The sequence below is a fragment of the Lycorma delicatula genome, chromosome 3 (assembly GCF_047948215.1).
Source record: "Lycorma delicatula isolate Av1 chromosome 3, ASM4794821v1, whole genome shotgun sequence".
In the NCBI taxonomy this organism is placed as follows: Eukaryota; Metazoa; Arthropoda; class Insecta; order Hemiptera; family Fulgoridae; genus Lycorma; species Lycorma delicatula.
Window position 1 is genome coordinate 214,155,584 of NC_134457.1, and position 21,800 is coordinate 214,177,383.

The following is a 21,800-nucleotide window of genomic DNA, read 5'->3' on the forward strand; positions in this document are numbered from 1 at the left end:
TCGTAAACATAAAACGATACAAATTCGTATTGTATTAATAGATAGTATATTATAGATAATATACTTATCTATTAATAGACCGTCTATTATCTATTAATAGACCGTTTCAACAGATAATACTTGTATATTTCTGAAATTATATGCGCATTTCAACCGTTGTACTACCAATGCAAAACAAAAAACAAAATTATTTTATCTTTTACAACTTCATACCCAAATTTAAATACAATTAAATAATACATCATTTTCTACAATAATAAATTATGGAAAGTATACTTTTAAGTGGAAATCATAAATAACTAAAACATTCTATATAAATGGCTTATATACTAAATTACATATGCCGCCAAAATAGAAATTACGTGGTTTTCTCTACATAATACAAAGGCATATATTCGATCATCCAACAACTCAACACTGCATGTAATATTTACATACTTTGAAGAGTATTATTTCACGCAAGGTAAAATATTAGTGAAAACTGGGTCGTCGGTCGGGAGCAGCCTGCAAGCGACTACAAGCAAGCGGTTGCCCATTTCGCTAGGTACTTGAGCAGTGTGCTCCGAGCAAGCGAGGTGAAAATCAGATTTACGCCTTGGCATGAGACTTCAAAGAGGACATCTGGGAGGGGGTGCCCCGGGCAGAACCCTCGTGTTGTTTTTGTCCTTTGATCTCAGGGTTCCCCTTCCGCATCCAGCCTTGTGTCTTTTACCAATTTGCACCCCATACCACTCGCACGCAACCGACCACCCTCTCCCTCATCTTTGTACAAAATACGGTATACGCAACGTGCTATGGACATATTCAACTCACCCTTCAAAAGTAATCTATAAAATCCGCTGAAAAATTTTCATTGTGTAGCGTTATTAAGAAGTTGTAAAAAAAAAAAAAACATTCTGTAACTAACAAGATAACAATTTCATAATACACAAATCGCGCGCATAAGAAACCGTAATTTTTGAGTTCGAAGTAATATTCTCTTCACTGAAACTAAAAAGGTAAATGTAATTACGTACGAAAAAATTAATTTCCTATTATTACACTAATACTTAAATAACAAGTAATTGAAATGAATAAATATTGCAAATTAAATAAATAAAGAGAAACCGATTAAAAAATGAAAACAAAATACAGTAACTAAAACAAAGATTTTAAGAAAGGGAAATAAAAATTTTATAACTATTCTAATTTCTGTTTTGTTTTCTGTAATAAAACATTTTTTTTTTTAAATAAATTAAATTAAAAAAAAAATTGCGTAGTTCTGTGCAAGAAGAACTACCGACTTCGGTTATTTTATCTCGTATTTACGCAAAACAAATTCTGTATAATTTTTTTTTTAATTTAATATTAAAATATATTTTCTGTTTATAAGAAAATTAAATTATTATAACCGTAATTAGATGAAATAGTTAAAAAAAAAGAATAGAGCTTATTCACAAGCATCAATTTTTAAACTCGCTTACCAATGTGACTCGCTGCATAAGCACGTATGAAAAATCACACCAAAACATCCCCAAATTGAGGTTACGTTATCTGATGTCGACCTTAAATTGAGCGTAACTGAAGAACTGCTCAACCAATTTTCATAAAATTCTCACATATACAACTTTAGACACACTACTACAGCATATCTAAGTTTCAAAGAGCTGTATTATACAAAGGCCTATATTTATACACATGTAGAAAATTACCTTTCTGGCCCAGATGGCTCTACTGGTTCTTGTACTTCGAAATTAGTCTCTTCACTAGACATGATGATGTTTGCTAAAAGACTGGCATGCAAACGGTGCCGGATTGATTAAAACATGAGAAACATTTGATGTATTGACAAAAGTGTCTGAACATGATGATGTACAGGATATGAATCAATATAAGTGTTTACTTGATAAGTAAAGAGAATACTGGATAAGTAAAAGCAAAATGGAAAAACTACTCGCAAATACTCGGACAACTACAAATGTTACAAGTGTTTACTTATAAGTATTAGTAAAAGGTTATTCACCTAGTCTCAAGGGTTTACTTTACTTGACCAGTATTTACTTTAAAGTAAAAAGCATATTTTATTCACTTCACCGATTAGATGTGTTTAATTTCACTCCGCAATCCTATCGCGCGACCAAACGTAATACCGTACTTTTCTTCGAAAAAAATAAATGTATACAATAAAAAATTTATCAAACATATTACGTTGGTATGTACCAGCGTATATACGCTGGTATATACGTTGGTATGATTATATGATTAATAATTAAAAAACCCACTTACCAACAATTCTTTTATATATGTGTTCAAGCGCTTTCAGAATAAATTCTCCACCGATATAACGGTGGACGTTAAGTCGACATAATTTTAAACATTTGACAACCACTGTTATATTACATTACGTTACATAAACAAATTTACATGACGAAGAAGTTTTAGTTTTATTAGGATGATAACATACATTTTTTAAGTTCCTGATGATGGAATCTTATTTTGAAGGCGCTTGAACGTATGCATAACAGAATTTTTGATAAGTGAGTTTTTCAATTATTAATTACACAATAATGTTTTCAATAAATATAAATAATCAGATGAAATTAAAAAAGTAAAATATAGTAAAAAATAAACTATTTCGGAAAAAACTATAAAGAAAAGTATGAATTTATTTCAAACGATCGTAGAAATATTTTCAAGATTCATTAAAAAATAATAGTATCAAATAACAGTGTAATTGTAGTGAATAATAAACAGCATATCTAAACTCCAATGTAATTGATGAAGTAGTTTGGAGATTTTCAAGCGAAAAATTTTATACAAAGGCCTATATTTATACATATATAGGAAATTACATTAGATGTGTTCAATTTCACCCCGAAATCCTATCGCGCGACCGAAAGTAATACGTACTTTTCTTCGAAAAAATAAAATTCTTTGAAAAATCGTACTTTTCTCTGAAAAATCAATAATTACATATAAGTAAGTAATAATTACATATACACATCCTTAAGTACAAAAACTAAAAATTGATACTATTAAAAATTAATATTGATACAATACTAATAAAAATAAACGTTTTATATGATACGCATTCACATAAACTGTTCCTTTCCTTAATTTATTATAAATTATTAAGTAAAATTAAAATTAATTACACGTGGAATGCATATCTTTCCCGAAGAGTGTAAAGATTTGCCCTATAATAACGTTAAAAAAATTAGGGTGCTCATTTTAATAACTAATCAGTTTTATGTTAATATATGCAATTTAATTTCATTATAAAGGTTTCTTTTAAAAAAATATAATAATAAAAGAATTTTTTGATTACTTTCAAACGTAATTCTCCTTTACGCTTGTTTGAAATAAACTAAAAAATAAAGATTTTAAAAATACACCCAATTAACTGTAGAATAACTAATTTTTTCTGATTGCCGTTGCCTATATTGTATATTTTTGGATAAACGGTTTTTTAGTTATCGACCATTTTTTCAAGATTATAAAATTAAAAAGGATGAAAATAAATAAGACAATAAAATTATTTTACACAAGGAAGAGCTTTGATGTAGAAAATATATTTTCAAACACCTACCATTCATTTACGAATAGTAATGAATCATGTAATGATTGATTGAGAATTCATCATCTTTCACTAACGGCTACGTCTTGTCGATTTAGCCGTCACTCTCATCTCCGCTTCTCTCTTCAAGTCATTATGTGAACCAAGGTTCACATAATATTGCTCTCGGTCTACCTCTAGATTTTTTACCCAAAACCTTGTCCTCAAATGTATTGAGGATGACCAAGAACTGGTCATGTCGTAGTACATGTCCTATCAATTTCGTTCTTCTTCTTCGTATAACATTTAGCAAGGACCTCCTCTTACTCACTTCTGCTAACACTTGATCATTTCTTTTCCTATCCACCCAGTTAGAATTCTTGTTATTTTCCTCCAAATCCACATCTCCATTGTTTCCAGTCTTCTTCTTTCTGCTTTCCCAAGCGTCCATGTTTCACATCCATAAGTTAAAACACTCCAGACATAAGTTTTAGCGAACAGTTTCCTTATTTGCATACTCATATGATTATCAGTCAGTATATTATTTTTATCTTGGAAAGCTCGTTTGGCCAGCGCTATTATTCTTTTTACTTCTGTGGCAAATTTATTATCGTTAGTGACGGTGATTCCCAAATAACAAAAAATTTTAACCTATCTACAAGAGTACCGTCTAATTTAATATCAATCTTTGCGACCTTTGAGAACCTTTATGAATTCAGGGTAAATATAATACAAATTTAGAAATTGATATTATATATTACTTAAAAATAGAATCGGTATGAAACGTAGCGGCCCATTTAGTGTAGAAAAACATCGGCAGTGCGAAAATCAGAATGAAAAGAAATGTACGGTTTTGAAATGTCGAGTTACAAAAGAATGGTGAAAAAAAGTTGGATTAATAAAATTCAATAGGAACAGATTTTTAAGAGGAATCGGAGAGAAAGAAGAATAACGATGAAGAAATACTGAAATGAATTGATCGAAAAAGAAACATTGAGGCGTATAGTCTAAGCTCAAAAATAAAGTTAGTTGAAGTAAAAATAGTAGCATTCCAACCACGGAAAGAAAAATACTAATAGCAGATTGTATTAAAGATTCCAACTCTAGTTATCGAACTGCTAACTTTTTTCATTCGAAATCTATTTTAAAAGAATAGTTATTTGTCGCTGCGTACAATAAAATTATCGTCTAAAAAATATACACTAATCCATTTTTAAATATTATAAATCTGTCTATATATATATATATATATATTTTTTTTTTTTTTTTTAGATTTATCGCAAAGAGAAATTATTTTAACATTTTTTGAACTTTCATCGGTATATTTGTTACGAATTAAATTTAAAACTATTAATCTGACTTGAATAAAACACTCAAACTTTAGCATCAAAAGCAATAGCTATTGTATAATATTTTTAAAATATTTCTTTGAAAGCGTCCCAATTTTCAGTTTAAAAAATCCCGTTTACAGCTATTTTTTCGTTCATTATGCATTCAGTCTAAATTTGATAGAGACAACGAAAATTAAAGGCCTTATAATTTGTAAAATCCTTTTATTAAAATAAACTTCAAAATATCGGGACAGGTTTGTCCCTATCATGATAAAAAATAATTCTATTCAACTTCGCTTTAAATGAAAAGGTATATTTATTTAAATATCTACACACACTTCTTTTTTTTATAGTGCACTTTTTTATTTATTTTTTTAATTGGACGCATCATATTTCTCTTTGTGAAATATTGTTTGACTTATAAAATTTTGTTTTTAAAAAATATTACACAGGCAATAAATAAACTAAAGCTATTTTCAATAACTTTTTTCAAGGACGAAACGTATACTAACAATTTGCGTAATCAAACAATGTTTTACCTAAAACTATTTTCTGAAAATCTTAAAACTTTCATACTTTGCAAACATTTTTTTAATCTATGCTTTTATTTATTACTGCTAATAATTAATCAAGATTATCATTCTATCATTATTTGATGTTTTAGATAACATTTACTTTTAATGATTATTTTTTATTTTACTTAATTTTTTAATCTGCATTAAAACCCGTGTTTTTTGTTTTGTTTTTTTTTGCAGTAAAAATTTACTTTTATATCATATTCAAAAAGTTTAAAAGGCTCAGATAAAATGAAAAACTTTAATATGAAGTTGTTTCATATAAATTTAACAGATTTTTACAAAAAAATTATATCACAGATAAAAATTCAGTATACACATTGCAGTAACCTTTATACTGAAATTATAGAAAATTAATACAAACAACTGTAATAAACCATAAGATTAACTAATAATAAAATAAATTCCGTTTGTTAGTTATACAACTATTATTATTACAAAAAAAAAGATAATCTCATTTTTTTCCGGCGCCCAAAAAAAGGGGATTACATGACATAAAGAATTACCGTCCGGTATCTGTGTTACGTATAGTGAACAATTCTGAGAAAATAATAAATCAATATTTGTACAGTTCTCACCTTTATGAAAAATAAATCCACAACCAGAAATTCAACCGAGTTGATGAATTATTCCGTACCGGAGTTAGAAAATCAAGGGTATGTGGTTATAATACTCGTATATTTTGATTTTAAAACGGCGTTCGATTCTGTACCGCATAATATATCGGTACAGAAACTTACGATGAATGGTATTCAGGGGGCGAACACCATATAACCTACTACACCATAAACCGAAATAACATTAGATTAATTTTGGATCGCACCGAAGTTTCAAACTATAAGAGGATATGTACTGACAGTAAGACTGAAGCGTTTCAAAGGAGGTTTTTTTACAATTTATTAATAATAATATTAGTTGCTAGGAGCGGTGTATATACTGGGGCTTGCCCTCACTAAAAAGAAGGACACTGCAGAATGCCATACTTGTTTTAAGGCCCTTAATGCCGAGATAGTTGATATTTCGAATGTCGGACTCAGAATGCCGAGATTAAGCGTAAAGAATCATCGTCTCCTATAGCCGAGTTAGAGAACGCGTCTTTCGCCGTTGACTAGAAGTATAGATATTATTTACGGACTAGGTAAGGACACTGGTATTTTTTATGAGCTTTGCAAAGAAGGTTACGGATAAGCTGTATGTAATGGAATTTGTTTAGAAATGATTAATATTATAATTGAAATTAATATTAAATTAATAATAATAGCGTGTCTTTATTCCCATTACTAAGACTATTATAAGAAATTGCAATAATTATTAAATAATAGTTAAATGCAGTTAACAACAGTCGTTAAATAATTATTAAATAATAATATTAAATATACTTTCAGTTCTTAAATATAATCAGTAAATAAATGTTAACTACAAAACCCTTGCACTAACACACGACTTAGCATGACAAAAATTCGCCTGCCAGACATTAATTAATATAATTTTTGTATCAAAAAATTGTAACAAAAAATTCTTAATTACGTACAATACGTTTTTATACATAAAAAAAAACATATAAAAAGACGTAAACAGTTACAAAATCGGAAGGTAACTAAAATCCTAACGACTAAATAATAATTTCTGTTATTACACATTATTTAGAAATCAATTCGAACTACCCTTAAAAATATTATTATACTGAATTTTTCTACTTTCGAAACGTAAAATCTGATAAAAATAATATAATTGTAGATTTTTTTCATACAAAAACGCTTATTATTATATAAGATACAAAAATAATGAATGACCAAAAAAAAAATTTTAAAATCGGAAATTTTCATTAATTTTTCAAAATACAATAAGCGAACACGAAGTTTCCCTTATAAAACATTTTCACTATTTTACCTTCAAAAATTTCAGTAAAAAATATAAAATTTAAATACAATACAAACTGATTCAAAATAATATTAAAAATATGTTATTTTTAATGTTTTTAAAACATTTTAATTATACTTATAAGAACATTTAAAGAAGCAATAAACATTTAATGAATAACGTTAAATAACATTACTTGTATAATTAAATATATAATTTAATAACTCTTAAAGATACTTTAAGAACACGACAATTATACTTATAGAAAGTAAAAAATCTAATCGTTGAATAGAAAAAATTTTATGTGCCACCATATAATTCTGAACATTAACAAGATTTATCCTTTGGCAAACGAAAAAGTTGGGGAAAACACACTGATATTAAAAACCAACCATCACTTTATAAGATATTCAAAAAAACTTTATTATCGACTTATAAGAATTAGTAATGAGAAAGTTAATTCAACCTGTTTGCAATTTTCATGAGTTAAATGTGAATAAAACTTGTAAACGTAAGAAAATCATTTTTATTTATATAAGTATGGCCAGATCGGAGTGCGCAGGGAAGGGAACTTGGACACGGCGGTTGAGCCCACTTATTCAACTGTACGTAGAGAGAAACTTCGGAGATGTGGAGTACGAGCTGACTCAGTTCTTGATGGGTCATGACTGTTTTTGTTCATACCTAGAGAGATTTATCCGGACGAAATCGGACCGATACATCTACTGTGGGCAAGTCGACTCCGTCGAACACGCCATCTTCGAATGTTCTCACTGGAAGCGAAATAGAGGAGATTGGTATCGTCAATTGGATCAACTGAACGCTGATAACATATTTTATTTAGTTTAAATGCTCTACCCTAGAAGGAACTGGACCTTGATAGAGGGTATGGTCACGGGGATCGTCAAGGACAAGCTGGCTGATGAGTAGTGGGGGAAGGCTAATCTCCGGAAGTGGGCAGCGGTGGCCCATCCGGGTCGTTGTCTGCCAGTGACTACCGGGGAACGTTGGACACTTCTGCTCGGAGGCCAGCTATCGGGGTGCTCGCGTGTATCGCATGGGAACCGTGTTCATGCCCTGCGGTTAGGTCAGTACCTATGTGCTAAAGGGGGAGGGTTTTTAGTCGGTGAGAGCCCGACACTACCGTCTGTTGCAGGCAGACGGTGGCTGATAGAGCTTTTCCCTCCTCATACAAAAAAAAGTATTAAAAATAATAAGATTCTTAACAGTCTACATCAGAAACAAACTATTTACAAAGACTTACAAATATTATATAATTATTTAATGACGACTATTTGAAATTAAACGGAAACTTTAAACATAAATTAACGAATCGCCCCCAACCCGTTCATCATATTTCCCATTCTAACAGTGCTATAAGGGGCTATACGGATGACCGGGTGACGACCAGAAATTTTCAAAAATAATATTGATAATAATAATAATAATACGTATTCATATATATATAAGCAAATAATTTAATTACAATAATTAGCAAATAATTTAATACTTAGAAATTGTATATCGCTAGATACCACTTGTCATAAAGATTTTCTAAACCGATAGGCCTACTCATTTATAACCAGAAATTTTACTAATTTAACAAAATGGATGGCTGGAAATTTATGTATATATATATATTAGCTGACCCGGCAATGTTACGACATTGCTAGATTTGAGTACACATGTAGATTAAATGAACAGAAATGAAAGTTTGAAACATTAAAAAACTGCACATTAAGAACTTCACATAATTTAACTTTTCCCTTTTTCTCTGCTTACCTTTTCCCCTTTTCCAAATTTTCGCAAAAATATTTCTTTTCAAGTAATATATATTGTGAATATGAGCCAAATTAAATTTTTCCAAATATCTCAACCCCCATCGCCAACTAGCGGATCAATTTTTGGAGAGGCATTTCGTTCCGTTTAACACATATTATGAATATAAGCCAAATCGGACCCTAAATACAATTTTCCGAAAAATCTCAACTCCAGCGCCACCTAGCGGGTCCAAACTATTCAGAAACCTTCACGGGCGTGCGCACACCAACTCATCAGTTTCATCACAATCGGATGAATGGAATAGGAACGCATACGGGACAGATAAACATTCATTTACATACATATATATATTTTTTTTTATTATTTTACACTACACATACTGACTCCAGCTTAAAATCAAATAAATGACTATGTATATTAAATAATGAATGAATGTTGAAAAAGGAAGATAAGTTTTATAAATTCGACACGTATACTAGGAGTAGTAATAGTAGTAATAGTATTGTAGTAAATACAACGTTACATTTGCACGCGGACTTAAAATTAATGAGAATACTTAATTATAATCTCAACGTAAAGACAGTGAAGTATACATAATGCGACTAGAGCATACGATATATTGTTTTACGTCGCTTTCGATGTACGTTAAAAAGAAGATAGATATGACGAAGCAGGGGAGCAATCACTTGTAAACAAAACAGGATATAATCAACAATACAGGTCTTAAACAGAGTCGTTTCAAAAACAAATAGTCCCTTCACCGCTTGCCAGAACACCCTTCATCCCTTCATCATAATGTATATTTTAGCTAGGGCGGACGCGGACAGGGCGGCGTCATCCATATGCAATCAAGGTGCAGGGAGACTTCAAAAGGGCCGAAATGGAATTGGCTCTCCTCCCTTCTCGTTATATATACATCGCATAAAATAATGATCGGAGAGAGAAGAGCCATCCGCCATTTTGCCTCACCCCCATCATCTCTCCGCAACGTACCCGATCTAAATTCTCCGCCCCCGCTCGACCACCCTTAACCGTAACCCTAGAGCCGGGATCCAAGCCGAGAGCATCCAGACCGTATAGCATACCGCTTTCTCGAACCACAGAATACCGTGTACAGCAACGTACCCGCTTCATCGCTCCTCCTTCATAAAACATTCAAAACTTTTTAATATTTTCTAACAAGTTATAACAATAATTCGTTAGGGTCCGGGATAAATAAATCGTATTACTATAAAAATAATTAAAAATATAATAAACTGTCTTTGTAATTAGTTTCATTTTTTAAATATTCTGAACGGTTAATAAAATACTTCATACGAAACTTTGATGAAAATGAAACAAATTTTTCTGTTTACTAATATTTCTGTTAACCACACATTGTAATATGATTAAATAAAAATTTAAGGAACGATATAAGAATAAATAAATAAAATATTAGAATCAGAAAAAATATCAAACGGAAAAAATCAGTCACAATATAATTGAACAGAAGCAAATCGAACAGAATGAAAACCGACCAAATTTTTAAGAAATTAGAAAAAAATCAGCGAAAAGTTTGGCACATAAGACTAATTTCTTACTAAACTGTACCAGTGGGATGTGCCTGATTGTTCCCGTATCTTTTACATCCCTGTGATTTATATTATATAAGGAGGTGGATGAATTACTATTTATGAAAAATATACTCACTCTTATTTCGTATTTCACGGAGTTTTGAAACTCTGTATATCAAAAGTGCTAAAATGTCTACATATTGGGTTTATAAAACGCGATCGGTTAAACCTACAATCATGAAATCTAATGCAGCAGCTTGTTTTAGAGAGATTAAAAATATGCGAACAACGAAAATTTAGATCTCAAGAAAAGAAATTGGACTTGATAAAATTTTATTTTATGTTACGTACACGTAAAATTTTTAAGTGTTATTTTTTGCTTGAAATAACGAAATAATATTCGAATACCATAAAAAGAGATCCCATTGCTAAAAAATCTGAGTTTTATATATGCACATTTTAACTATTTATTGTTTCGACAACCTGAATATTTTTCTAAATGTGGCATTAAAAGAATGGTATAAATTTCAACCTTTATCATAGAGGTAAGGGGTAAATACGTATATGTTGTTGATAAGTAATTTTTTATCTGAAAAGTCAAAATAATCGCAATCTGAAGTATTTTTAAATATATTTTCTAAAATAAGAATACATATCTTAACAAAATGGTTGAATCTATGCAAATTTATTTACCCTTTTTACTCGTTCGACGAATAAAATCTAATTTTTTTTTCTTATTCCGATAAAAATATAACTAAGTTTATCAGTATTAAAAAACCATTTTCAACTTTATCATTTGGAAAGAGGAGGCATTTTTAAGGTTTAAATTAAATCGCGGAAAAATCCATCATCAACGTTTGCCAAGCATTCTTTAAGACAATAAAAAAACTTGTATGTTGCACTTACAGCATACAGTTTTCATTATTTTTTTAAACACTACTTTAAATATATATTAAAATACATACATGTAAATATATAAATATATATATATATACATACATAATTTATATATATATATATATATATATATATATATATATATATATATATATATATAATTTTAAGTTAAATTATATATATATAATTTAACGTGTTAAAGAATAGTAAAAACACATCTTTAATTTTTCTTGTATTTTTTTTTTATAAAAGTTTTTAGTAATCAAATGAAATTGCAAGGGTTAACAAAAACCTAATAAAAGAATAAGATAAAACAAACCAAAACTATTTGCTGTAATTATGAAGGATATTATTTTAAACTTCAAAATTATCCGCAAAGTTATATAGTACGATTAATAAAATCATTAAAATAAAATAATTTTTTTTTTTTTTATTTTATTACTACAATAGCCTTCAACCCTAAAGTTTATTTAACAAGAAACTCCATTTAATTACATACTTTTTTATATCATTCTTGTAATTAATAAAATATTATTTAATTTCTATTTTTTATGATTTTTAAGATATAACAAAAGTTATCAGATTAGTTGAAAATAATTAATAATTAAAAATAAAAGACATTACACTAGAATATATTTTCTTACTGTATAAGTAACTATCATATATCGATCAATCATATATTTTAGAGGTATTTTTGTTCTTTTTTGTATAACTGTTGCAGTGAAATAAAAACGAAAGTTTTCAGCATAAAAAGAATAAAAGTCGTATACAGCGGACAAAACTACAGCATATTATGTATTATAGTAGTTATGTACAAACGACGTCTGCACTTGCAAGGATCAAGAGATATATTACAGTTTCTGTGTTAAGCTAGAGGGTATCAGCTATCTCTTGTATTTATATTGTATTAAATTCCAATAAACGAGAAATGATTACGCACGGTATAGGGAAACTCGGGTTTTAGATGTATAGACATATGGATGGATGAGAATGACGGAAAGATGTGTGTCTTTGTGTGGGTTAGGAATGCACAGTAAAGCTAGCAAGCATCATCCGTCGGACAGAAGAGAAAGGAATCCGAGGAATTCAATCTGGTATCCGAAATCGAAGTTCAAATACCCGCACGGAATTCAAATATCCACGAGCAACCGAGCCCAGGACGGCTATCTAGACTGGAATTCCGATACATTCTTGCCGGCAGCATTCTCCGATAATCCATACGCTAACATCCCTTCACCCCGTCCGGTCAGAGCCGCTCCCTGTACAACCGTCCTCCGCCTCCTTTCTACACATCCCTTTCGTATTCCAACAGGATTTAATTCCATCCCGCTCTGGGATACCTACCCCGATCCTCTTTTCTACTCCCACGCCAACAATCCATCCACCGTTCAAACTATTTCTTTCGATATTGTAATCTATCTTCAAAGATAACTCCTGCTGTTCTGTTCTGATGAAAAATGCGCCCGAGCTTACTTTATTAAACCGAAAAATATTTATATACAAAAAAATATATTCCGCAGTTTAAAAATACGTCGGCTTTTATGAAAACATAAACGCCCACGCGTTCGGAAACGAACAAAATTTTTGAAGTACGTTATTAAAATAAATCTTAGTATATTTCGAAATTAATAAAAATTAAATGAAGAGAGAAAAAATTTTACGAGATGAGCGACAACGAATAATTTTTTACTTTACTTCTTAATGCAGACTGTATTAAATGTTACAATTACAATAACCATTACTATTATAATGACCTCTTTATTTAAATTATTAAGAGTAACGTTTTAGTACAAACAACTGTATACAAAAATTTTTATAAATGACAAATAAAATTATATTTACGAAGAAATATGTTTACGTAAAAAAAAAAATAATAATAAATATATATATATAATGTCATTAGTTGATTAAAATTACAAAACTATTTAAAATTAAAAAAACACGAAAGAATAATACGCCTTCGAATTTTGCACATGCTTCATTAACTATACAAAAGAATGTAACTCATATAATCTATATGGCAGTATGCAGGGGCACTTGACGAATATCAAAGTTAATTGTTTCAATCCTTTTATTTGTTTATTCATTTCTATTATTTTAAATTTTTTACTAAAATAAGTATATATATGTATATATCCGTTTGTTAATGATATAAAATAATAATTATTTATTTAAAATTAACAGTCCTATAATAAAAAATATTAATTGTAAAAGTTTTTCTTTTCAAGCGTAAAAAATAAAAATTATAATGGACGAAAAAATTATAAAGTTATAAAAAAGTTATAAACATTTCTATAAGGTAATTTTATTGTCTTGTTTTTTCTATTCTCTATAAAAATTGTGTATGTAGACAAATCATCAACTGAAAATTTTAGTAATTTATCCATAACAACGAAAGACCAAAAGATTAAATAAAATATGGATGTATGAATACCAAAGACGTCTACATAATTTTTCACTGAGTACCTATCAAATAATTGGTTTCAATCACACAATTAAATCAGACGATAATTTGAGAAAAAGATGAGATATTTCTTCAAATAAAAAATCCTAATTATTTATTTGACACCCATCAAAATACAGGGTATCAATATAATTTTTCGTATTCTAAAAAAATAAATAAAAAGTTAAAAAAATTACAAAATTCCGTAAAAATTATTTATGTAAAATATATACATATTTTTTTATTCGTTCGTTAACGGGAAAAAGACGAGTATATAAAAATATAAAATTTTTTACATAATTTAAAAATAATATAATTTAAATTAATTATTATAAATTACTTACAAAATCATTCGTAACTGGTAACTGAAAAAATCAAAACAAAAGAATCACGTGTTTTCATTAATTAATAAAATAAATACATTTTTAGTTAGAAGATTGACAATACTGTTTAAACATAAAATAAACTTTAAAATAATATTAAAACAAACCACCAAAACCAATTTTTATTTTTTTTTTGATAAATTTCGAATAAATGAAGAACTATTACCAACCCTTAATTTGAAGCCAAATAAAACTAAAAAATATTTTAATTTTTACGGAATTTTTCAAATTGTTTTATTTTTTTTAAAAGTTTATTTTATATTACATATCTTAGTTTTACTCTGATATAAAAATTGATTATACATAGAAAGAAAAATGTTCACCCGCATGATGAAGAAAATTGGAAAAACTCGAAAGAGAAAGAAATCTAAGTCCTAATTAAAATAACAAAAAAAAATCCTGACAAACGACATAAATAAAACTGCTACTGCTGAGTATGAGAATAGTCAGTTTTCCATCAAAGTACGAGAGCTAAATAGCGATTGAAGTAAAGAGGAAAAAAGAAAACGCAAAATAAGTTTACAAAAAAATGTTACATGAAACATATGTAAAACTAAATGTCTATTTGGATTATAAAGACTAGATTTAAACAACACTTATTTTTACATTTATTATTCTACTATTAGAGAATACAAATAATATACATAATTATTCCACATTGCACGAAAATCTCTCGGGAGATAATTTTACAGAAAAAAAAATAAGAAAAAAGTTCACGCAAACATAGTTTCAGAAAATGATTCGGTAGAGTTGCGGCTCGCTAAACCCTTGGCCCTGTTTTCTGCTCCCTATATGAAATTAAACCGTACTAAATGCTCGGGGTACAAATCGAAGGGTAAATTTGGTGCTTCCTTATGGTTTTTGATTTAGGAAATTGAATAAAAGTGATACCTATCCTACTTAGGTATTAAGAAAAACGTGGTAAAAAACACGAAAACGTTTTGTCGGAGAATACCCTTTTTTAAGTTTGGAATATAATAAACTTTGGAAATTTACCGATTAACAAATAGAAATCTCTACTTAATTTTGAAGAGAATTTAATTCTGAGAAGATTGATTTAAATAAGTCTTATTAAAAATAATTTATTCTTTTTAATCAAATTATTTCTATTTACAGATAAATAAATGCGCTTCCTGGGTTGTCATTTTAGGTACTGTAATCCAAAGCGTAAATTACCGGTAAGATATCTAATCCCTTAAATTGTCAACCTAGGAAATTATCTTTGTCAGGTCGATCAGAAAAGATTAACAACCTTTTCTTATCTAGAGAATCCTAAAATAAAATTATTTTTCTAATTCTTTCATATTATAAATTTTATATTATTTTATCTTTAAATTTATACGTTGACACAATTTAGTAAATATCATCTGTAATTTAGATTTTTTATAACAAGAATTTAATATAATATCAATCTCCTGACCTCATGAGGACATGAGTCGGTGTTTTAGTGATTTAGATGGTTAGACTATTTTCACACTTTCGATTAGGATGCATAAACGACAAGAGTTAATTGTAATTTTTTCACCGATTCTAAATTTTTTTTTTCAGAAATATTAATACTGATCGATTATAAATCAATCAATTTTTCATTTATATATATATATATATATATATTTTTTTTTACGGATAGGCCACGCACCATGGACCTCGCAAATATGATTTCTTTTGATTTTTATTCCTTTTCTCCCAATGTTCTTTCGTTGTTTCCGCGTTTTAGCTTTCTCTCTTCCGGCCATTTCACTATGAAATGTTTTTTTTATTATAGGAGTTTTACAAGAGCGATGACAACAGGCGACTATAACGTTTCCGTGCGATGAACTGTGGAGAGGTAACCAGAGGAGTGACCTGGAGAAGAAACCTAGGAGTAGGAACACAGGATGACTAACTCAAGTCACTGTGTGGTGGATGTCACTTTGATAGTCCACGAATTACAGCTATTTCTATTTACCGATTAATATTTGTTTTATTTATAATGCCGTTTTCATACATTGATATTGATAACATTAAGTTGTTTTTATTCTTTCTACCAGTGATTTATTTTTAATGGTACGTTAAGTATTGAACTTTATCTGGACCAAAGTGTTTTTCCTATATATGAGGTACTGAATCTTTGTATGCTTTAATGAGGCGTTTCGACGGGAACGTTTCTTCATGTGAATATTCATGAATCACTTATAATCGCGTATGAGGTACCGACTGTAAATGCTAACAGATAGATGAAAAAATAATAATAAAGTTTTGTTTAAGGTAAACAATGCATCTTCTTAGTGATTTGTTTTTATTAAATTAAAATATTTTTTAATAAAACATATTTTCATGAAAACGGTGAAAAAAATGAATAAAGATTACAAATTAAAATACGGTATTTATAACAAGAGAATAATTTTAAAAACTGTTTATTTAATAAAGTGGCACATCATATACAAAGTAGTGTAAAAATAAATCAGGAAATTAATGAAATTAATTATAAAAACGAGATTACAATTGGAAACAGTCACTTTTAATGATAAGACTAATCTATTTATTACAACCTACGCAAAAAAAGAAAACTTTGCAATAATAAATCTGTTTATACGAAAGAAAACAGGGGGTTGAAAAGGAACAAAGTCGTTGTGAAGCTCCTCATCATCTTGGTCGTTCATCACAGTATAAGTAAGCATAGGGAATATTATTAACTGACTCCGGTTCAAAAGAGAGAGAACCGCAAAAAGCGACTCTATAGCAGAGAGACGACCGAAAGAATGACAAAATTTGCATCTTTAACGCAGGCCCGTTATTTTTCCCTGAAATGAGAAAAAGCTTATTCCCGTACCGAGCGAACACACACCATCTAGTCCACGCGAAAAAAACCTCTTTTAAATGGAAATTTCACGTTACGAACGCTCCCGAGTGTTATTTCTCGAAAATTCCAGAGAAAACTCAGAGAGAGGAAAATTATCTGTATAAATGAGGGGTGGATGAGGACAAATACATAGACGGTATTAGAGAAAGAGTTCCATTAGCACACTCGAGTCCAAGCGGTGGAGTCACCCTTCTCGCCCTCACCATCTTCCCTCCTGCTACACGACGATAAAATGAAAAACCCAACCCTCCGCTCGCACATCCCAAAAGCCTGCGCGCTCGCTCACCCGCTTCAGAATAAAATAAACATGGAATAAAGTAATATCTATAAACAAATATTTAACCGTAAATAAATGAGCTAAAATTGTAAATGAATAATTTTCACAATAAATCTTCAAATGTATAAAATATAATACGTACTATTTAATGCGACTGAAAACAAATGGAAGTATACATACTTTTATTAAAAAATATAATACGCAGAAATAAAAATAAGACTAGATTTAACATTTAATTAAAAATAATACGTTCAAAAAAACTCACAAAACAATGAAATAAATATTTTTATTTAGGTTTATAAAATAAATTATTAACACTGGAAACTGTTCCATTATTTCTTAACCAACAATTAAAAAATCCAATTCATTTTTTTCTAGATTACCTATCTAAATATTTACATAAATTCATTTTTTTTTACAGCTTAAATCCTAAATAAATTTTTTTTCTCGGAAATTCCACAAATTATTACTCAATTTTTTAACTAAAATATAATCTATCTTAAGTTTGAAAAAATAAACTAAAAAAATTAAAATTAAAAAAAATGGTAGATGGATATATTTAAATGCTTCAAAAGTGTATAAAATTCGTTGACATGTTTCTGTAAATTTCCAGCGAAAAATGTATAAGAACCTACATACATAAATTATGTGATTTAAATACATAGCAATTTGATTACAATTTTGGAAATAATAAAATTTCGAAATCAGATATATTGTCTAATTTTAAACAATGTTGCATGAATCCTAACTTCAATTTTTAAACGACGGATTAAAAGAACTGATAACAAATATTGACTTAAACGTAAAATCGATAGGAAAAATAATTATGTGTAACAAAAGGGTATCCCAAAAATAACGCAGGATTTAAATTTACAAAATGAACCTTTAATTATGCATGAATTGCCAATTCATGCATAATTAATCCTCTTTCAAAGTTGTTACATACTTTGAAAAACTAACGCTCCGATTAAATAAGGAAAATAAAATCCGACAAATTTCCTCCCCATTTCATATGACAATCTCAAAATCTTTGAGAAAATGTTCAATCACATTTTCACAGATGTGCGGCTCAATTTTTGCGATAACACGGATTTTTTCTTTAAGTTCAGGAACGGTTTGTATATGCATTTAATATACATCTTGGATTTTACAAATCCACAGAGATAAAAGTCACACGGTATAAGATCGCACGACCTTGGTAGCCATTTATGATCACTGTTGCACGAAATCAGCCGCCCACGTAATTTCTGCTGTAACAACTCAATCAATGGTTTCGCGTGCCGCATATCAGCCTCCCGGCTGGTAGAAGATCTCATCAATATCAAAACCAAAGTCTAAGGCTTCCAACTGAGGCCACAAAAATGCTGTTACTATCTGTCGATAATGTATACTTCTGACAGTTACTGCACATCCAGACTCAGTGCTCACGGCGGCAATGTTTTCGGTCGAGCGTCCGGTACGAGGACGGTCACTTCTTTTGTTGTCCGTCACCAAACCTGTTTGTTCGGTGATGGAAAACAACCGTGTAATTTGGGCACAGTTTTATCAGTCTCCGTATTTATAACATGTTTTTACAGCAGTAATGCGCTCCTGCATGGTGTATTTTTCAATCACATCTAAATCAATACAAACCGGAAGAGTATGTTACTAACTCAACGAAAAAACTGGCGCGAAATTTAAATCCTGCGTTAATTTTGAGACATCCAGTATATAATAAAGCCAACCCACCGGGTTGGTCTAGTGGTGAACGCGTCTTCCCAAATCAGCTGATTTGGAAATCGAGAGTTTCAGCGTTCAAGTCCTAGTAAAGTTAGTTATTTTTACACGGATTTGAATACTAGATCGTGGATACCGGTGTTCGTTGGTGGATGGGTTTCAATTAATCATACATCTCAGGAACGGTCAAACTGAGACTACAAGATTACAATTCATTTACACTCATACATATTATCCTCATTCATCCTCTGAAGTATATTACCTGAACGGTAATTACCGGAGGACCTGAACGGTAATTACCGGAGGATAAACAGGAAAAAAATATATATATAAGGCCAGTAGTCTCGTATGAAGTAGAAACGTATCCTCATCTCAAATAACAAGGAAGACTAATTCTATCGAAAATTTATATGCCAAAAACGTAATAGTTTTTTTTTCCTTGTCACTGCTAAAAAATAAAATTGAATTGATAAACAAGAAAAATGTTTTTTAAATAAAAGATTTCTTTTCAATTTGATTTCAAATCCGAATATATGTTTACTCAGAACTGGAATATTGCAATGGAACAGAAATGTAGAACGAAGAGCAGAAATGGAAATGCAAGAAAGAATGTCAAAATAGTGAAAAAACGTCGAACAGCATGTCAAATTGAAGATGGAAAAATAACGTAGAAGAATATATTGATCTATATATTAATCAACAATTGATTATCAACAATTAAGTAATTTAATGAAAATGCTTTAAAGATTTTAGATTAGGTTCACCAAAATTTGTATATAAGGAATAATATTAACAATATCCAGTTCTCAGAGATGGATATATTCTATTTTTTCATTCATTAGTAAATCAGAGAAAGTGAGCAACGGGGCCTTTCTATATAATACTTACTCTACGTTAAATAAAATACAGGAACTATAACAATATCGGCTCTTTACTTAAATTTATGAGAACTTACAAATCAAGAAATTAAAAAATTAAATTAAAGATTGGTGGCATTAAAACCGAAAATCAATCACTTATTTAAAATAAATAAATAAATTTTACCATATTCATAGGTTTTTAACAGAAGAAACTATATTAGTAATACTTTCAAACAAGTTACCTTAAATTAAGCTTACAAAATTATCTTCTTTTTTTTTAGTTTTATTTGCATTGTAAATTAAATTTCACTAATTATTTTTTAATGTAATTTTGTAATCAAATAAACAGATATTTTTGTTAAGAAATAAAATTTCATCATCATTAATTATTTAATAAAAAGATTAAAAATTTTCATTAATATTCATTTTTTATTTCCAACGTTATAAACGGTTGTTAAGTAGATTCATGATATTTTACAATACAACAATTTAATTCCTTCTTGGAATTTTGTTATTTTTCATAAGGAAATGTTTCGGGAACAAGTTCTTAGAGTAAAATATGTATTTCATAATTATTATTTATCAGTGGTTTTACTTCACCAACACATACATCATACCGAACCAGTTATACATAGTTAGACCTGATGATTGGAGCATGTTTCAAAAACGTGTCGTTAGAAAGATTTTTTTCTTTCTTCAGTCATTTGATCGGTACACCTCTCCAAGATTCCCTATCTAGTGCCAGTCATTTCATTTCGGTATACCCTGTACGTCCTATATCCTTAACAATTTGTTTTACATATTCCAAATGTTGCCTACCTGCACAATTTTAAAAAACTTAACGAAATTATATTAAAAAAAAGTGAGACGTTAACAGATTGTTGTGAATTTATTTATTTTTTTATTAAATGTTATTTAAAAAATTGTTGGATCATATGAACATTTATTACTTTTATTAACTACGAAATCAGAAAATCATAAACAGTAGCAAGATCGTAAGATAAAGGGTGATATTTAAAATAACTTCTATAAACAACCAAACAATAAACTTGTTATCAATAAAACTCTGGTAAGACTTTCCTGAATGAACACTCTTATTATTATTGTTCTCTCAATTATATACTCATTTTTAACAGTTATTTATTATTTCCAACTTCTACTTACGCACATAAGCCAAGTTATGAATAAACAAAATTTATTTATCACGAGTTTTAGTAGATTTACGGCTTTTTTTCAGTTATTAAAAAGTCTTACACTTGATTTACAAAATTAATGTTTAAGTATTTTATACATTTTACTAAACCTTATATTAATGCTTTTCAACCAACTTAATAGTTTACATCGTTACTGCGTAATGATAATTACAAAATTTTAATTTTGGCGGCAATTTTAAGGTGAACCCGACGCCTGTTCGTGGACATTCATGTATTTTCGTAATTCTCTAACGATGCTTAATCCGAATTCGAAATAAAAATTTAAATCCGAGACAAAAAGTATTACACACATACATATTGAATTCAATAACGAACTGTTCGTTCGTTGAAAATTATTTGTTAACGATAAGATATGCTAATTACCAAAACTATTACCAGTCGCTGATTCAATGAAACCTTTTCTCATTATTTTATGAAGTAATGGATTTAATAATTATCGACAACATATTACGAGTACACATAAATATTATAAAACAAATATTCGTAAACCACTTTGCAATTAATCTACTCGATAACAGCAGAGACGTCCAAC

The 21,800-nt window shown here is 29.2% G+C and overlaps 1 protein-coding gene across 1 annotated transcript in view; it reads right to left on the reverse strand.

The window, feature by feature from the left end:
• The window catches only part of pan (transcription factor pangolin), an 810,214-nt gene that overhangs the window by 156,463 nt on the left and 631,951 nt on the right, over positions 1-21,800 (reverse strand). Inside the window, exon 5 of the mRNA XM_075359090.1 lies at positions 14,321-14,341. Within this exon, the coding sequence (XP_075215205.1) occupies positions 14,321-14,341 (21 nt within the window). The remainder of the gene's footprint in view (positions 1-14,320; positions 14,342-21,800) is intronic.